The sequence below is a fragment of the Melozone crissalis genome, unplaced genomic scaffold, assembly GCF_028551555.1.
Source record: "Melozone crissalis strain CALT ecotype California unplaced genomic scaffold, PUWL_Pcris_2 ptg000041l_1, whole genome shotgun sequence".
In the NCBI taxonomy this organism is placed as follows: Eukaryota; Metazoa; Chordata; class Aves; order Passeriformes; family Passerellidae; genus Melozone; species Melozone crissalis.
The window spans coordinates 1,331,711-1,348,050 of NW_026535819.1; the positions used below are offsets into that span (position 1 = coordinate 1,331,711).

Genomic DNA, 16,340 nt, shown 5'->3' on the forward strand with positions numbered 1-16,340 from the left:
CTGTAAATCATGTTTAATGAAAGAGTTGGGTACCTGTTTGTTCCTGTTTGCTGACTTCAACACGGCACGTTTCAAAAGCTGTCTATCTGCGATTTCTGAGTCAATGTAAGACATGTTCTCAGCAGACTGCATTCCTTTTCTGAGAAATCTCCAGTCCCCTTTATAACCTTGCTTGGCCTTGAGATTCTCTCTAGTCATGTTTTACTGTTTTTTCAGCCAGTTTGGTCTCTGTGCCCACAGAGCTCATCTATCACAGTGTTCTGTCACAGAACAGGCACCTCTCCCAGCCCCTCCCTCTGCCTCTCTCCTTTGACTTCTGCAATTCTTGGACATCGAATACATGTTCCGGCCTGAGACTCCGGCCTGTGCCCATGGGCACGGCTCCCCTCTGCACGGGGGTTTCCAAGATGGGCAGTCCTGCTCCTCATCTGGCCTGGATATCAGTGGATATTCAGGGCTCGGGATCAGGCAGTGACGCGGTTTGGCCCCGTCAGTCCCGGCCTGGCCCTGCTGTTCCGTGTCACTCCAGGCCGCTCTTCAGCTGCTAAACGCGGCGGGGCAGCTGAGGAGGAGAAAGGAGCGGGGCCGGTCCTGCCTGACCCCTTTGAGGGGAGCGGGGCCCGTCCCGCCGCGGAGTTCCAGGCTGAATATCTCTGAGGAGAGCGGGGCCCGTCCCGCCGCGGGGCTCCCGCCTGAATCCCCCTGAGGGGAGCGGGGCCACTCCGCATTGCCATTGCCGACCCCCGGCGCTCCCGGCCACAGTCACAGAGATACAGGATAGGTCGGGTAGGAAGGGACTTTTTGGGGCATCTGGCCCAACCTCCCTGTCCAGACAGTCATGAGAACACATGGTAGAGGACTGTGTCCTGACGGTTCTGGAATATTCCCCTGAGGGAGACTCCACATCCTCTCGGGACAATCTATTCCAGTGCTCGGGCACTCGCGCAGAGAAGGAATTCTGCCTAGTTTTCGGGTGGAACTTGCTGTGCATCAGTTCCTGCCCGTTGCCGGGTTTCCTGTGGCTCAGCACCACGAGCAGAGCCCGGTCCTTTCCCTGCCGGTTGCCCCAGACAGGGACACACCGCCCGCCCCGGGCCCCGCCGCACTACAGCTCCCGGCAACCTCCGCGCCGTGACTCGGCCGGGGCGCCGCGGCGCGGGCCGGGATGGAGTGAGGGGCGAGCGGCGGACAGAGCGCGGCCCTGCGGCCCCCGCCCGTGTCTCGCTCCGCCCCGGGTCTATGCGGCCCCCCGGAGACCATGGGATCCAGGATCAAGTGAGTGCCCTCCGCAGCTCTCCAGCCCCGCTTCAGGCCCTCGGGAGAGCGAGAAGGGGACTGACTTCCCCGCCCTCCCTCCGCTCCGTGTGAGGCCGCGCAGGCGGGACCCCGGCCGAGCCCGTGGGCCTCGGCTTGGGCGAGAAGGAGAGGGAGAAGGAAGGGGAGAGAGCGCTCCCTGCCCCGCCGGCCGGAGGGACGGGCAGGACGGGCCGCCCGAGCCCAACTCCGGGCGGGACCCCGGCGGGACCCTCCGGCCCTGCCCCAGGAGAGGGGCGAGAGCCGACCCTGCCTCACTCCGAGCCCGCTGCCCCTCCCGCTCTCCGGGCCGGGCGGGGAGCGCAGTGCAATGTTATCGGTGCAGGCCCGAGGGAGGGCGGGGGTGCTGCGTTGGGAACATCTTCATTCACAGCACAGCCGACGCCTGTTCGGGGGTGCGGAGGGGTCGAGGGAGTACAAATTTCTTTGCCCAGAGTGTGCTGACGGAAGGACTACAGTCTGGCTAGGAGATAGCCAAAGTGCATTAGCAAAGGGGTCTGGGGGAAGGAGTGATGCAAGTGATTGATGTGCTGGGCCTGCAGATCCATGCCCTCAATGTTGGGGGTTTTTTTTTAAATTCTCATAAAATTGGTGGTTGATTTATTGGTAAACTTTGTTGATATGTTTGGTATATTCACTTTAAAAGTCTTAGTTTGTTCGTGTGCCATTCCAGGAAAATTCAGTTCCTTGGACACAGGTAGAGGTGTAATAAAGTTATTGCCAAGCAGGGAGTGCTGACATCTCTGTGTGTGAAAGGGTTACAGAGTGGAGAGACCCAGGTAGATCCTGTTTTATTCAGCGAGTGCGGTTGAGCACTTATTTTTCCTTCTTGAACACAGTGTTCTTCAGGATTACATTGGGCTTTAACTTTTCACTTGTTTTCTTCAACTTGAATACAAGACTGGAGGGGACAGAATTTTTGTGATGACATATCTTCATGTTGCCAAGCCCATAGGCTGGGTATATGAAAACACATCTCTTCAGTTGGGTGTTTTAGGAAAATGTAAGCGGATAATGAGTGTAATGATAGCACTGTGGCAATTGGTTGGTTCCAGAAAGGAATGAACCTTTCTTCCTTCCTTAAGCATACTGTGGGCATGAGTTTTGCACCTTTTTGGATTATGTGTTCTCAGCTGTTGCTGCGGAGAAATGAAAGCCTGAGAAACTGGTTAAACTCTTACAGTCAAATACAGGTAGAATTGAAAACTGTACGTATTTCGGCAGCAGAGCAGAGTGTATCTCTGACTTGCACCTTCAGACCCTGCAGCAGTCACCCTTGCTTGGATGACTTCAAGGTTATGATCCAAAATTACTTGTTATGATGACCTTATCTTAAATTTTTTAAGGGGTTGATGCTTACTTAAAGTGCAGTTTGTTTTGTGGTGCACACTGAATCCACAGGCTGAGTTTGCCATCTTTGGGTGTGTGGTTGCTGAGTGGGGCTTTGAGTAGACTTTGCTAAATGAGAATGTCAGGCAGGTGAGATGCTCCAACTAGAAACTGGTGCCAGGGAGATGTAGCTGTTAGAAACAATTAGTGCAGCCAGTGGAGTTAAGTACTTTTTCTGTGCTAAGTCTTTCAGTGTGAACTTGTCTTTCCCAATCACCGGAGTAGCAAAGGTAATAAAGAGGCAATAAACCCAGGTAAACATTGCTTTTCATTCTTCTTGGACTTTGTGAGAAAGCATTTTGTCTACTGAGTGATTAAGCAACTTTGCCTTGAGCAACACTTAATAAACTGCTTTTTTTCCACTTTGGACAGAACACTGTGCCTGAGTAGTGTAAGGACAAAATTGCAAAACAGTCTTAAAATATATAGAGTGAGAGAGCCTGTCTGAGTAAGAGGCTTTTCTGGTCTGCCTTTCTGAGCTGGATGTTTAATCCAGCAAGGACTTTAATGTTGGTAAGTAACTTCCTTATTGGGACAGGTTGGAGTGTGAATGGGAGAACTGTTTGTGTACTGGGTAGGGTGAGGCACATCTGCTTTAGGGGTGTCACCAGTGTGTGCTGGAGCCCCAGTAAACATCCAGCAGTCTGATCCCTTGCTTCCTGCAGTAGATTGATAACTGAGGGATATTGAACTGCTTGGCACAGGATCCCTTGTGTGCACTGTGATAGACTCTGCATGAAACCTGGGCATATCTGTCTGTTAGATTTCTGATGGGTGTATAATAATGAGTCATTTGAGTGAAAGATTGCTTAGAGAAAAGTATCAGTAGCTGCATCAGACTGAAGTGAAAGAAATCAAGGAATTGCCAGCAGTCCTGTAAGCTTTTGGCTTCTGTGTAGCTGCAGGCAAAAAAAAGCTCCATTGAGTGTTGGGCTGGGTTAATCCTGTGTTGGGGCACGTCTCAGGGAATGTGCCAGGCACTCTGTGCCAGCCAGGTGAGACAGCACAGGAGCCTTGTTAACCTGCTGCTGTCACTGCTCCCGAGCCTCTGAGCTCCATGTTACACGACAGAAAGGATTTCTTATTTATTTCTATTAAGTAATGTGTCAATATCAGTCTGTTCAGCAGAATGGCATTGCACTGTCATGCAGTTGGCATGTCCCTTTCCAGAGGTGGTTCTGTTTCACTGGTGGCACAATAGATGCCAAGTGTACATCTGAGAAACCTTTCAGAGGTTTAACAGAATGTTTGTTATGTACTAAGATGAAATATTATCTACCCAGGGAATACCAGGTAAGAAAGTTAAATATATGGAAATTAATCAAGGCTTTGGTTATAGTTTCTGAATTGAATTAGTGATTACAGGTTTCTGCTAATAATTTACTTTCTGCAAGAGTTGAGCAACTAAGTCTTGTTACAGGACAACTAATTATCAGGCAACGTCAGACTCTTCTCAGTTCTTCAGCAGAATGATACTTTCTGTCATAAGTGCTATTGCATTTTCCTATCTGCACCAAAAATGCTGCTGACAGAATTGAAATAGGCTGTAGATATGTAAAGTCTGTACTTCCAGCCATCCAGCTTCGGAGAAGGGCTTGGTTTAATTTTATTCTGAGTAAATCTCTTACAGTTTGGTAAAACTACATTTTTTGATCATAAAAGGTGCATAAATATCTTATTTGAAATATCTTATTTCAGTGTAACATTGGATTTCATATGGATTGCTTTGAAACTGATGTTATTTCTAGATCAGAGATTTGAAGTAATTCATACAACTAGCATTTATCACAGAAGTATTATTTTCTCATATAGCTCCTTCCTATGTTAGTGTTTACAGAGAAGTATTGCATTTCCTTCTGAAATCACCTACTTCTCAAATAAGTGAGGTACTATGTCTCTTTGTACCTCTGTGTCCTATGTAGTTTTTAAATTGCATCTAATTGTTCACTTGGAAAGTGACCATGGGTCCGTAGGTGATTGTTGGGAGGAGGGAACTTGGTGTGTGTTCAAGGCTCTGTGCTGTGGAGGATGGCTGGGGTTTCTGTGCAATGCTCTGGTGACACTGGACTACAGAATACACATTTCTGATCCTGTTTATGCTGTATTTGCAAACTGTATGAAGTCTCATAGTAAGTTGTTTCCTTAATGCCTCTGAAAAGTTATAAAATAGCCACAATCCAACAATGACTTCATTCTCATACTGAGGTGTTGGTTGTTGAATGCAGCCTTTAATACTGAGTTTCTCCCTTGGGAAGGCTACTTTAATTTTACTGTTCATAGAAATAAATGGACATTTGTCATGGAAAATTAAAATACAAAATGTGATGTCTTTTTGTCTGAAAGATTTGGAATATGGTCTGTGCTCCTGCCAGCTCTGTTACCTGGTGCTTTCACTTAAGAATTTGAACATGGGTTCTAACATAATACTAAAAAGGTGTTTGTTGTTTTAACCATCAGCTATAAAAATATAAAGTTTATAAACTTTTAATTAAGGAAACAGGGTGCTAAAAATAGAGACATAAACAAGGAGGGTATGATAAGGCTGCCCAGCAATGTGTATAAAGGAAAAATACATTCCTGGTGCTCTGTGGGTGTCGTTCCATCCTCACCCCACAGTGTGGCTGTAGGAATGGAGCTAAACCCCAGTATTTGCAGTATTTCAGTATTTCCCCCAGTATTTGCAGGTTATGGGCTGCAACTTGAGTAGCACAGCGAGAATTGTGCAAGTTTGCTTTTATATTGCACAATAACAGCTGACTTTGGATTTCTCATAACTTATGAGTGTAGTTTTCTGAAAAAACAGCTACTTAAGACAAATCAGTTGGGAACTGGTGGCAAATTAAATTACCATTAATTGAGTTGTGAACCATTGTTGCTCCTGAGAGGTGCTCTGTAAAACCGAGGAGTGTGATCCTGTGCTACTGAAAGCAGTGGTAGCTTTTCTGTCAGTTTAAATAGGTGTGGGGTTTGGCTTAGAGCCACTTGAGTTAGGCTAAGTGGGCCTGTGGCACGGTTAGAAATGTTTTCCTTAATCCTTTTGGTGTTAAAGTAGGATTAAAAATAATAGAAATTCTCTGAAGAGTTAAGCTGAACTCCTCGACATGCTTCTATGTTTGGTTTGAATTGTTGGGTAAGATGAGTTTAATTTTTCAATTTTCATTCATTTAGGAATTTTAGTATATGTATTTATGGACTTTGTCATTATTTTTGTCCTTAGCTGTAAGGAAGTTACAAAATTCACAAGTAAGTTATACCACAGCAATTTTCTAATGTTAGTTTGCATTAACACATAGGAGACAATATTGTCACTCTACAAGCAGCTGTAAATTTGGAACAGTAAGTATGCAATTTTGATTCTTAATTTTAGCCAGAAAGTCTAAGAATAAAATGTCACATGTTCAGACCTGCAAAATCCTTATTTCAGGATTTCAGTCTTTTTAATCTCATAAAAAATATCTGGAGTAGCTAAAATTGTTAGTCAGGAATAAAGTCAAAATATTCTTTCATATATAATCACCTGCTGCCTTTGCATGCTCATTATGAGATGTAATTCCAGACATCACTTAGAGAGTTAAATTAGTAAGAACTGGAAATATACACTAAATTCTTTGTTTGTTTTGTAGTAATGTCATTAACTTTTTACTTTTACTACTGGTATATTTATAACTCTTGAGCAAAGTAAATCTCTTTCCTCAAGCATAATTTACATCTTCTAGCTCAATTTGGTTTGGTTTTTGACTGTCACACTTATTTCCATGCATCTGGCAAATTTCTGGAGTTAAGACTGGAGTCTCATGAGACCAAACCTCGTGCATTTGTAATATTCTCCAGCATGGCCTTTTTTTGGCAGAGAGCTAGAAATATTTTGACAGGTATTAAAAAGGGGCACTGTCTTCATCCTAAATACAGCCTCTTAAGTTTTTCAGTAGTGTGTGCAGAAAGTGATTTTGCCTCCTCTTGACTGCATCTACTTTATTTTTCCTCTTTTTCTGGGCAAATAGATGTCATGAAGTTGAAGCCAAGGGTCACAGTAATGAAAATGTGAATCTGGATGCTGTTGGTTCAGTGTTGGACAATGTGACTTTTCAGTTTGGTGAAAAGTTCCCAATCCTTTTTTTTTCCCGGAAAAATCCCTGTATTTAGCACCTTCCAAAGGTCTGATGAGAAATCATTCAGGGCTGTAAACCAAGAAATGGAGATTCTCTGGTTGGTATTGTACTGTGTGCATGCTGAGAGCCCTTTCTGACTGCCTCACTGCAAGTGCACTTAAACCAAATGCTCAGTGTGCTAAATACCTTCTCTTGTTTCAGACAAAATCCAGAAACTACCTTTGAGGTGTATGCAGAGGTGACCCACTCAGGAGTCAGTTGCCTTGGGAAAGGTACTGTTTGCACTGTTTCTACCTCTTTATTGGCTACAACTGTTCTTAAGAACCATGTATTGTGAGATAATGAAATACATTTAGCATTATGCTGTGCTAGCTTTTAAAAATATCTTAATTACTTGTTCTGTGGAATCTTTTACAATTAGGAGTAAAAATTAGAAATTTATGTTTCTGTACCTGATTGTGGATAATTTTCAGGATTCTTTGACTGTTTTGTCTCTTTTTGTCTTTTAAAATAGAAATAACTTTTTTCTTGATTAGGTTGAAAAAGTAAGTGCTTTTTAAGATTGGTGTTTGCTGCTCATATAAAAAAGGGTAGTTCTAAACCAAAAAAATACTCTTGAAACATCTTGTTTGGAATTTGTTTTTACTTCCTCTTTCTTGTCTACAGAAGTATTTTTATTTACTCCCATAGTTTTCCCTTTGATCAAGTGACTTTCTCTGGAAATTAGGCACAGATGCAGCTTATGATTTGGTTAACTGTTTTTACCATTGTTATCACGTCATAATTACACAAGTATTTTTCTGTAATATTATTTTTGATAAGTATTCCTATGTTTATGGTAGAGAAGTCCCATAACTGCTGAAACCAACATGTAAGTACATTTGGGAATTTTTGATTGCACTTTTATCTCACCTGAGGAACTTGAACAAATAAGCAGGAAAAGCAAAGGTTGAAATTCATAATGCCAAAATTTAGTTCAAGGTACAGTTGTGAGGGTTCAGTCTCTAGAATGGCACAAAAAGGAAGTTCATTAACAATAAACAATTAAGATTAGTCAGCATGTACTGAAGTAGCATTTCTTTTGTCTTTTATTTAGCAATCACATGTGTGTGGTAAATATGGTGTAATGAATCAATAGAAAGAATTTCTCTATTTTATTGACTGGAAAGCCATTTATCTCCTTTTATATCTGTATTTGTTACAGTCTGTGAAAGTCAAATAGCTGCAAGTCCTTCCTTGCCTGCCAAGGCCTCCATAGGAGTTGTAGCTGGAATACAGTTTTGGCTTGTCCTACTGCTCTGTGCCATCACAAGTATTTGATGTAACTGCAGGAGCCCTTTTAATAACTGGTCTTTGTTTCTGCACATCTGACCTGGATTCTAGTGCCAGAAAATCTGAACAAATTTGACCATAAACATTACATTGTACAGTACTAGTGTCTGGGTATAATCTTCTCTTTGAAGTTTGTTTGCATCCCCCTGGAGGGATTAATTCCCTGCTGAGGGAAGGTGGGTTAAAAAGCACGGAAACTACTTTACAGGTTTTTAATTGGAGAATTTAGTATACATTTTGTTCTATAAACCAACTGATTCTGTGGGAGTTTCACTTAGTTGTGTTTTTAGGTTTGTTGTATGCACTTGTAGGTGCAAAATCTTCAGAAATTCTTTTTAGAGAGTAAAAAAAGAATTTTAATAATTGTTTTTACTAGCCGTATATTTTGAAGTTACTCTCTCTGAAGAATCTTTTAGGAGATTTTTCCCAACCGATTTTTTTGTACTTAAGAGGTGTTCTTTATTCTCAGAAGCCTTAGATTTGTGTATACTCAAATATTTTGTCCTCCTGTTCTGAATGAAAGTTGTGTTGTTCAGTGTCAGCTGTATACTGTATCCCAGGCAAATCACCATTCCAGAAATACACACCTAGAAACTTCCATGTAATCTGTGTCCATTTTTTGGCTGTCTGTTCTGTGCCAAAACCCTAAGAATACAGGTTAAGTTTTCTTTTTCTTGCAGTCAGGGAATGTATGTTATATGGCAAGGAGCAGCTACTATTGAGAAAAGTAAAATGCATAAAAGTTGTGTAAGAAGCCAATTGTCAGGCAGGATTGAAACTATTTCTCCCCATTTGATTGGTCCCAAAATTAACTAAGGCAGCTGGTTCTGGAGTTTGTGTCTAGTATAATAGTGCTGTTGATACTGAAAATGCTCCTAATTCTGGTACCAGTCCTCTGACTTGGTCTTGAGGAGAAAGAATTACTCCAATCTGTCACTGCTGTAGTGTAGGGGATTGCCTGGCTTGTGGGATGGTTAAACTTGCCTCCATTTTGTTACTCAAGAATTAGTATAGCTGTCATGCATTAACCCCAGCTGGCAGCTCAGCCCCACGCAGCCACCCACTCCCCCAGCCATGGTGGGATGGGAGAGCAAATTGGGAAAGTGAGAAAGTAGCAAAGGATGTTTCCATGTGACTATGAAGTATCAACTGAAATTTTAAGCTTTAATGTATTTCAAAGTTCACAGTCAACTGCAGAAGAGAAAAATCTGTTCTGCATTCCACAAAAGCCACCGACAAACCAGCCCAAGTTCAATGGAGGGCTGCAGAGGTGGTGAGGGAGCTGCAGCACTTCAGTGTGAGGAGACAGGAGTGCAGGGCTGCTGCAGCCTGGAGGAGGCATTCCCTGCTGTGGGTACATATATGGGTATATATGTGGGTATATGTATGGGTATTATATATGGGTATATATATGAGTATTATTTATGGGTACATATGTGGGTATTATATATGGGTATATATGTGGGTATATATGTGGGTATATATATATTGGTATATATATGGGTATATGTGTGAGTATTCTCTGGGAGGTTCATACCCATCAGGATGGGGTGTCCAGGCTTGCCACAGGGGAACAGGAGATGTTCTGAGTGAATATGGGAAACCTGTTCACCAGGAGGAGTCAACTATTACACCAGGTCACTCAAGAGCTGTTGTACATCTCCATCCTTGGAGGTTTTCAAGACCAAACTGCTTCAAAACCATGAAGAACCCAGTCTGACCTCACACCTGGCCCGTGTTTGAGCAGGAGTTTGGACTAGAGCTCGCTCAAGGTTCCTTCTTGCCTCAATTGTCCTGTGATCCTAAGGTTTGATTCATAGAAATGTGAGCTTCAGGATCATCTGGGGAATATTTTGTACACTTAATAAGGTACAAAGAGAAAAATGTCATTGAAACCAAAGAAGTTGAAAAAGTAAACATTGTTTTATTCTAGTCCAGGCAGAACTTTGCTAAACCACAGTGAAATGTGTGAACTGAGACTGGAAATGATCACTGGATCAGCTTCCTGTGCTCTCACTGTCCTTTCCCCTCAAGACTGTTTAGAAATAATAATCATCTGTGCTCAGCATTGTGTATTTTTGGTACATGAAACCTTTGGTAGATTATACAATTCCAGCATTTGGTTGTAATTCAAGGTGTTTTTTGTGCTTTTCTTTGTTGAATTCGCAAGTCTTGGAAACTTACAGATTTTTCCTACTTAAGTAAATGTGGTATCTTTTTTATTTTGAGAATTATTAAGCAGGATAGCTTCAACTCTGACTGGCCACACGAAGATGAGTATTTCTTATTAAAAATATATTTCCTTAGGAGAAGACAACACCAAACCATTTTTCTGTCTAATGGTGTTTCAATGGAAGCTGGTTATTCCCCTTTCTGAGAGGACATGTGTTTGTCCTGTTCTTTCTTTTATTACCAATGTACCTATAAAAGCTTTTCTTGATGTCCTTGGCCAGATTTACTTCTGGCAGGGCTTTAGCTTTCCTAACCTGATGCCTGGCTGTTCAAGCAGTTCCTCTGCATTCCTTCCAGGCCATGTTTCCCTGCTTCCACCCTCTGGAAGCTGCCTGTTTGTGTTTAGTTTGTCCAGGAGCTCCTTGTTCATCCTTAGAGGCCTCCTCTCCCCTGACTCCCTCTTTGTAGGGATGCTTTGCTCTGGAGCCTCCTCGCCAAAAGTGAGAAGCTGCAAACGAGAACAGAGCTTGTGTTTTTACAGTAACAGGACATGGAATTTGTCTAGGGAGAAATCTGTGTTGTGTGTGTCAGGTATAAGTATGTCAGGCATAGGAACTTTGCAATTCTAATGCTTCTCACCAGCTCCCACACATTTACTTTCAGAAAAAGAGGGAAAAATAGCCATGGTTTTGTTGTAAAAATGAAATATTTTAGGGAAAATATTGGCTCAAAGTAAAACTGATAAGTTTTGTGTCTCTGGTGCATGATCTTCTGTCATGCGTTGAAATTGTTACATGATGTTGATAATTAAAAGCTTTTTATGAAATGCAGCTATTTTACTGGATTTCTTTTCCTATTTTTATTCTCTGTGTAAAGGAAGGAAAAAAGCGTTTTATAAGATTGTGATTTTTGTATTTGTTGCGGCATTTCATAATACTGAAACCTCACAGAAGCTGAGATAGTAAATGACAAAGAACTTTTATTGTTTCTTTTACAGAAGAGAACTGCTTAAGCTAACTTGAGCACTCCTAGATAGCCAGTTCTGTGCTATTGACACATTGTAGAGAAGTGCATTGCAACTCTTTCCCGTGTTTTTCATCTCAGCCAGGAGATTGTTTTGTGCGGGTTTTTTGAGATGCAGAAGTAGAAAGGATCTCCTAGCAAATTTAGTTTGAATACCTTTATAAAGAGAGTGAAAGCTTACTACTTGTGAAAATTTTCTTTTAACTTTCAAAGCACTTTATGATCTTAAAACTGCTGCAGATCATTCATCAAAAATAGGATGTGACAAATTTAAGGCTGTTGCTGGACTTCAGCCAAAGATTCTCTCTTGTTAGAAAGGGCTGTGAGGAGAATTGTAGTCTGACTGTCAAACTGTTCATATAGCAAAAGAGAATTTGTTAGTCTAAAGTAACCGATCAAAATAGTCTCTGAAGTGAGAGCATTTGAAAGTAAATGCTCACAAGAGTAAAACACCCCCTACACCCCTGTCTGGGAGGACGTACCATGCTTTTGTGTGGGGTTTTTGTGTTCTTGCCAAAGCAGACATTATAAAAGTATGTCAAATCTGTAGCTTTACCATGTAGTGTGCCAAAAGGCCTTTCTCTCCAAGGACCTCATCTTTCATCTTTTTGTGAGTGTAGCATAAATTCTTGCTGTGTGTTCAAGGAAAAAGCTGAAATGGTTTAGTACAGCTAAAGGATTTCTTTCTGAGTGTTTTTTAAAAAACCATGGTAAGTTAGAAGCCTAAACGCGACCACACGGACAAAGTGTGAGCATGTTAGAGTTTAACAAATGTTCACTGGATTAGGAAAGGAAATGTAGTTTATGCTGCTTCTTTTATGACAGAATTTAAAAGGTCTTGCTGTAAGACTCTCCATGTGCTTCTTTCTTTTCTGGAAAACATACCGCTAAGTTGAAAAGGGAGATGAATCTTAGAAGGAAACTATTAACTCTGAGGTAGTTTATCATTGTTTGAGTGAAAGGATGAAATTTGCATTTGAATTGGCTCCTAGAGTAGCATGTACTACTAATCTTGTTCCTACTAGAAGCTTGTGAGTAGTTTAAGTACTTCCTTCTTTACTTTTCATGTTCTAGCCTTGGGTTGTAATAGCCCTTTCCCTCCCTCCCTCCCCCCCTCCCCAGTAGATCACAAATGTATAACTTAAACTAATCGAAGTCCTTAACTCTACTGGGAGAAGTCACCATGTACTTGGGCCTTAAAATTATTCTACAGTTGTCACCGTGGTTTCTGTGGTAGGACTTTCACAGGTAGAGAGAACTAGGAGCTTTCTGTCTCTGTCAGACATACTGCTGCTCCCTCCCATTGGATTTTGTTATAGATTATAATGTTACATAGCAGAGCAGTGCCTCCTAAACTGATGAAGGATTTTCTTGAACATAAGCAAAGTTACTGGACTAGGATTAAGGTAAGAGTTGGTCAGTCAAAGGCTTGTAAACCTTACCCATGCACCTCTCAGAGCAGCCTTTATTTTTTTAAGATGAAAGCTTTTTATTGGTTCTAATATGCCCATTCTGTTTTGATAAATAGATAAAATGTTGAAGGTTTAGAAATATCAAAGGAAGTGCAGAATTCAGGTCTCTTTTCATTAAATAAGGGCTTTCTGTTGAAGGGACTGGGATTCCCATCTCACGAGTTTTCCTACCCCATCTTCACAGTGTTGTGTTGCTACACCCAACTTCCTAAAGCAGGATTGGAAAAGTAACCAAAGCTAAGTAGGTAGGTGGTATTTGGGAATTCTAATTCTCCTAAGCTGCTGCTTTGTTTTTCTGTTTCCATTTGATTGCTTTGCTTCTAAGTACAAACAAGGTGGAAGATTTTAACAAAGAGCTTGCTGGGACTGCAGTGTCAGGGTAAGTCAATAGCACAGTTTGAGCTGTTTTTTGTGAAGACAGTTTACAGTTTGGTTTTTACAGTATAAATGAAATATAGAACTCAATTGAAGAGAAACTCACCTTATGAAAAATAATAGAATCTGTCATTTTGCAAGTCATCATACACTTTATCTAACACATTTTTAGATGTATTCTTATCTGATAGTACTAGGTTTAATAAACCCCCAAACCAGTAATATCAAATCTGAGTGTTTCTCTGTTGCTGTAAGCTATTTTGTGGGAAGAGAGCTCTTTGGCCTTTTTGCTTCATTCTTTAAGTACTTCTGTCTACAGTCTTTCCTATTTCACAAGTATTTACTAATCTGCAGTATATTACTATGCTGGCACTGTTTAACTAGACAGAAAAATTCAGCACAGAAAGTCTCACTCACAAGACTTTAAACTCTTTTGTTGATTTATATTTTTTTAAAGGAGCTTGACATCTTCATCAAGTTCACAGTGGGCCTGCTTTGTTTGCTTTCTCTTGAATGCTTGATAAGATTTTTCTTCTATTGTTTTGTGCAGCAAGGACAGAACTTGCCATGGCTGAGGTGGTTTTTTTGTAAATCCACAATATGGTCATTGTCTGCTGCTGAATAATTGTGACTGCTTTTTGTACAACCAGAACTAAGGCTTTGGCTGTGAACAGATTCCTTCTTAGCGTGAAAAGAGACTAATCCATGTAAATACAGCCCCAAAATAAAGCTTTACAGAAAAAGGGAAAGGCTGCTAAGCAGGAGGGCAGAGGTCAGCAATTTAACCTTTAACCTAACAAATAAGAAGCATGAAAGTTCCCGAATTGGTTTACAAAGGCAAGCTCCTGTGATCTGTCAGTTTTTCTTTTCATGATAGAGTTGGGTGAGAAAACTGACTGACAGCTAGTGCCTTTTTAACTGCAGGTTGGAATTAACTGCTAAACTGAAACTTTCTTAGGGAGGGTTTTTCTAGTGATTCCACAAATTATTTTCATTCACCAGCAATACTTTTCCTTGAATTTATAGATGAATTTGAGTGGTTGTTCCTTTAAAAGAGTTCTCGAGAGACTCAATTTAGATACCAAATATTACTGGAACATTTAAGACTTCAGCATTTGAAGCGTTTAAGAATTTGGTGGAGCACTTGTTGCAATTAACTCTCTCTTACTGTGGAGCTTTAAGAATAGGGCTGCCATGCCAGTAACTGCAAAGAGTTTGTACTTTGAACAGAGTCCAAACGTTGATGTTAAAGGGTATGTGTGTGTGACTTTATTTAAGGGAGCAGTTTAAACTTTAGTTCATTCTCAGTCATAAGCATTTCCAAGGGGGTTTGTTTTTTGGTTCTTCTCAATCACAACAGGTAATCTTGTTAATGAGTGTTAACTTCTGCTCAAACTTAGTGCATCTCTAGTTAACCTGGATGCAGACATTGCTGCAAAGGACTTTTTATTCGAGTGTCATTCAGGTGAAAAGGAAACAAAGTAGTAATGACTTTAAAGGAGACTCCCTGTAGATTTCACAGCAGGGACTTTGGGTGGTTCCTTTCCCTGAAGTTAGCATGGTCCCCTAAATCCATCCACAGCTGGATGATGCTTCCTATGAATGTTTTCAGTGGAAGCACTGGAATTTAGGGTTTGTGTCTGACCTTAGCCTGTTGTTGTGTAGCTTGGTAGCTGCAGCACTGCATAGTGCTTTAGAGCACCTAGCAGAGCACTGCTTCAGGAGCAGCTCTCAGGCAAAGCAGCTTTGGGCAGTACAAGATGAACGAGATCTATTTGTATTGCTGGTTCTTTCTGTTATGGGGAGTTCCTTGCAAGAAGAGAGTGTAAACTGGAATTCAAAAAGAGGCCTGGCATGGGCTGCCTGCCTTTGGTGTGGTATTTTTTGTCATGAACAAAAAGTGACATTGTTAGGTTTTCCTGTGGTTTTTTGTTGGTTTTGTTTTGTGTTGGTTTTTCTGTTCGTTTGCGGTTTGGGTGTTAGATTTTTTATAAACTGAAATGGAGTTTAAAAGAGATGGTTTGAGGTTTGATGATTATCAAATAAGTGTAAAATTAATGCAGGACTATTGTTTTACTTCAGCATTTGTCAAAACCCAAAATCAAATCTAAACAAATGCTAAGCTCCACCTTCTGTGCTACCAGAGACAATTTGGGTTTTGGTCCTTCTTAGGTTAGCAAGTTTTGGTAAACCATTTGTCAAAACTCCAGATGCTGACACATTTTTGGCTCCTGGGAAGATGATTTTTATGTCTTTTTTTAAGATGGAAACAGCTTTTTATTTACTCTTAAATATTACATATTTCATAGAAGAGTGAAATAGAAACGAAGGAAGTTGGGCTTCCATTTTGAGGATGATAACCTTGGATAGAGGGATAGGAAGAGATAACTGATACTGATAATATTATTGTCTGGAATTGGTTATACTCTGGAGAGTTTTTTCTGAACACTTTCCTGCCTGGAGCATCTGCCATTAGAATTTGTGCTGGGATTTCAAGCGGTGGTGAAGGGAATTAAACTCACAACTCCCATTGCACTCTACAGGTGTTACCTCAATCCCATATTTGGTTCCTTTGAAGAATCATTTACTTTGAAACCACATAGTTCAGAATATAAATAGTGGCAGCATGACCTCTTCATGAATTGATTCTTACATTGTTGCACTCCTTAAGGAAATGTCTCTGATTTCTATCTGTAAGATACTTTGGAGATCCTTGAGATCTTCTGTTCCAGAGGTTCTAAAACCAGATTACCACTCTGTGGAGAAACACCTATCAAAAATACTTAAAGCAGACTCAAGCCAAGTGTGAAAATGTGAAGACAATGGCAGATTGAGCAGCACAGTGTGGGCAGAGGCAGGTTGCTGGTGTTTGCTGTTGGTGAGCTGTGTGTTTGACTCGCTGTTGGTTCAGTGCTTGGAGTCTGTGTGAGTCTGGCACCGAGGGGGTGCAGACAGGCAGGGCAGGCTCCCAGGAGGGGAGGAGCAGCTCTGCTGGGGCAGGAACTGTGCATGCTGCAGGGTGGGCTGTACCTCTGTAGGACAGAGCTGCTCTGGGGACAAGGGCGGAGCAAATCCTAATAAAACATGGCAGAGGAAAGGTAAAATGCAAAAAACCCCAAGCCCCAGTGCCCAAAACTTTCCTTGACGTAAATAT

General features: G+C 41.4%; 1 protein-coding gene across 2 annotated transcripts in view; it reads left to right on the plus strand.

Moving 5' to 3' along the window:
- Positions 1-1,155: 1,155 nt before the first annotated feature.
- The window catches only part of DENND1A (DENN domain containing 1A), a 148,705-nt gene continuing 133,520 nt past the window's right edge, over positions 1,156-16,340 (plus strand). For both annotated transcript variants that reach the window (XM_054283892.1, XM_054283893.1), the window contains exons 1-2: positions 1,156-1,275; positions 7,014-7,084. In XM_054283892.1, coding sequence (XP_054139867.1) covers positions 1,259-1,275; positions 7,014-7,084 — 88 coding nt within the window. In that variant the 5' untranslated portion in view covers positions 1,156-1,258. The remainder of the gene's footprint in view (positions 1,276-7,013; positions 7,085-16,340) is intronic.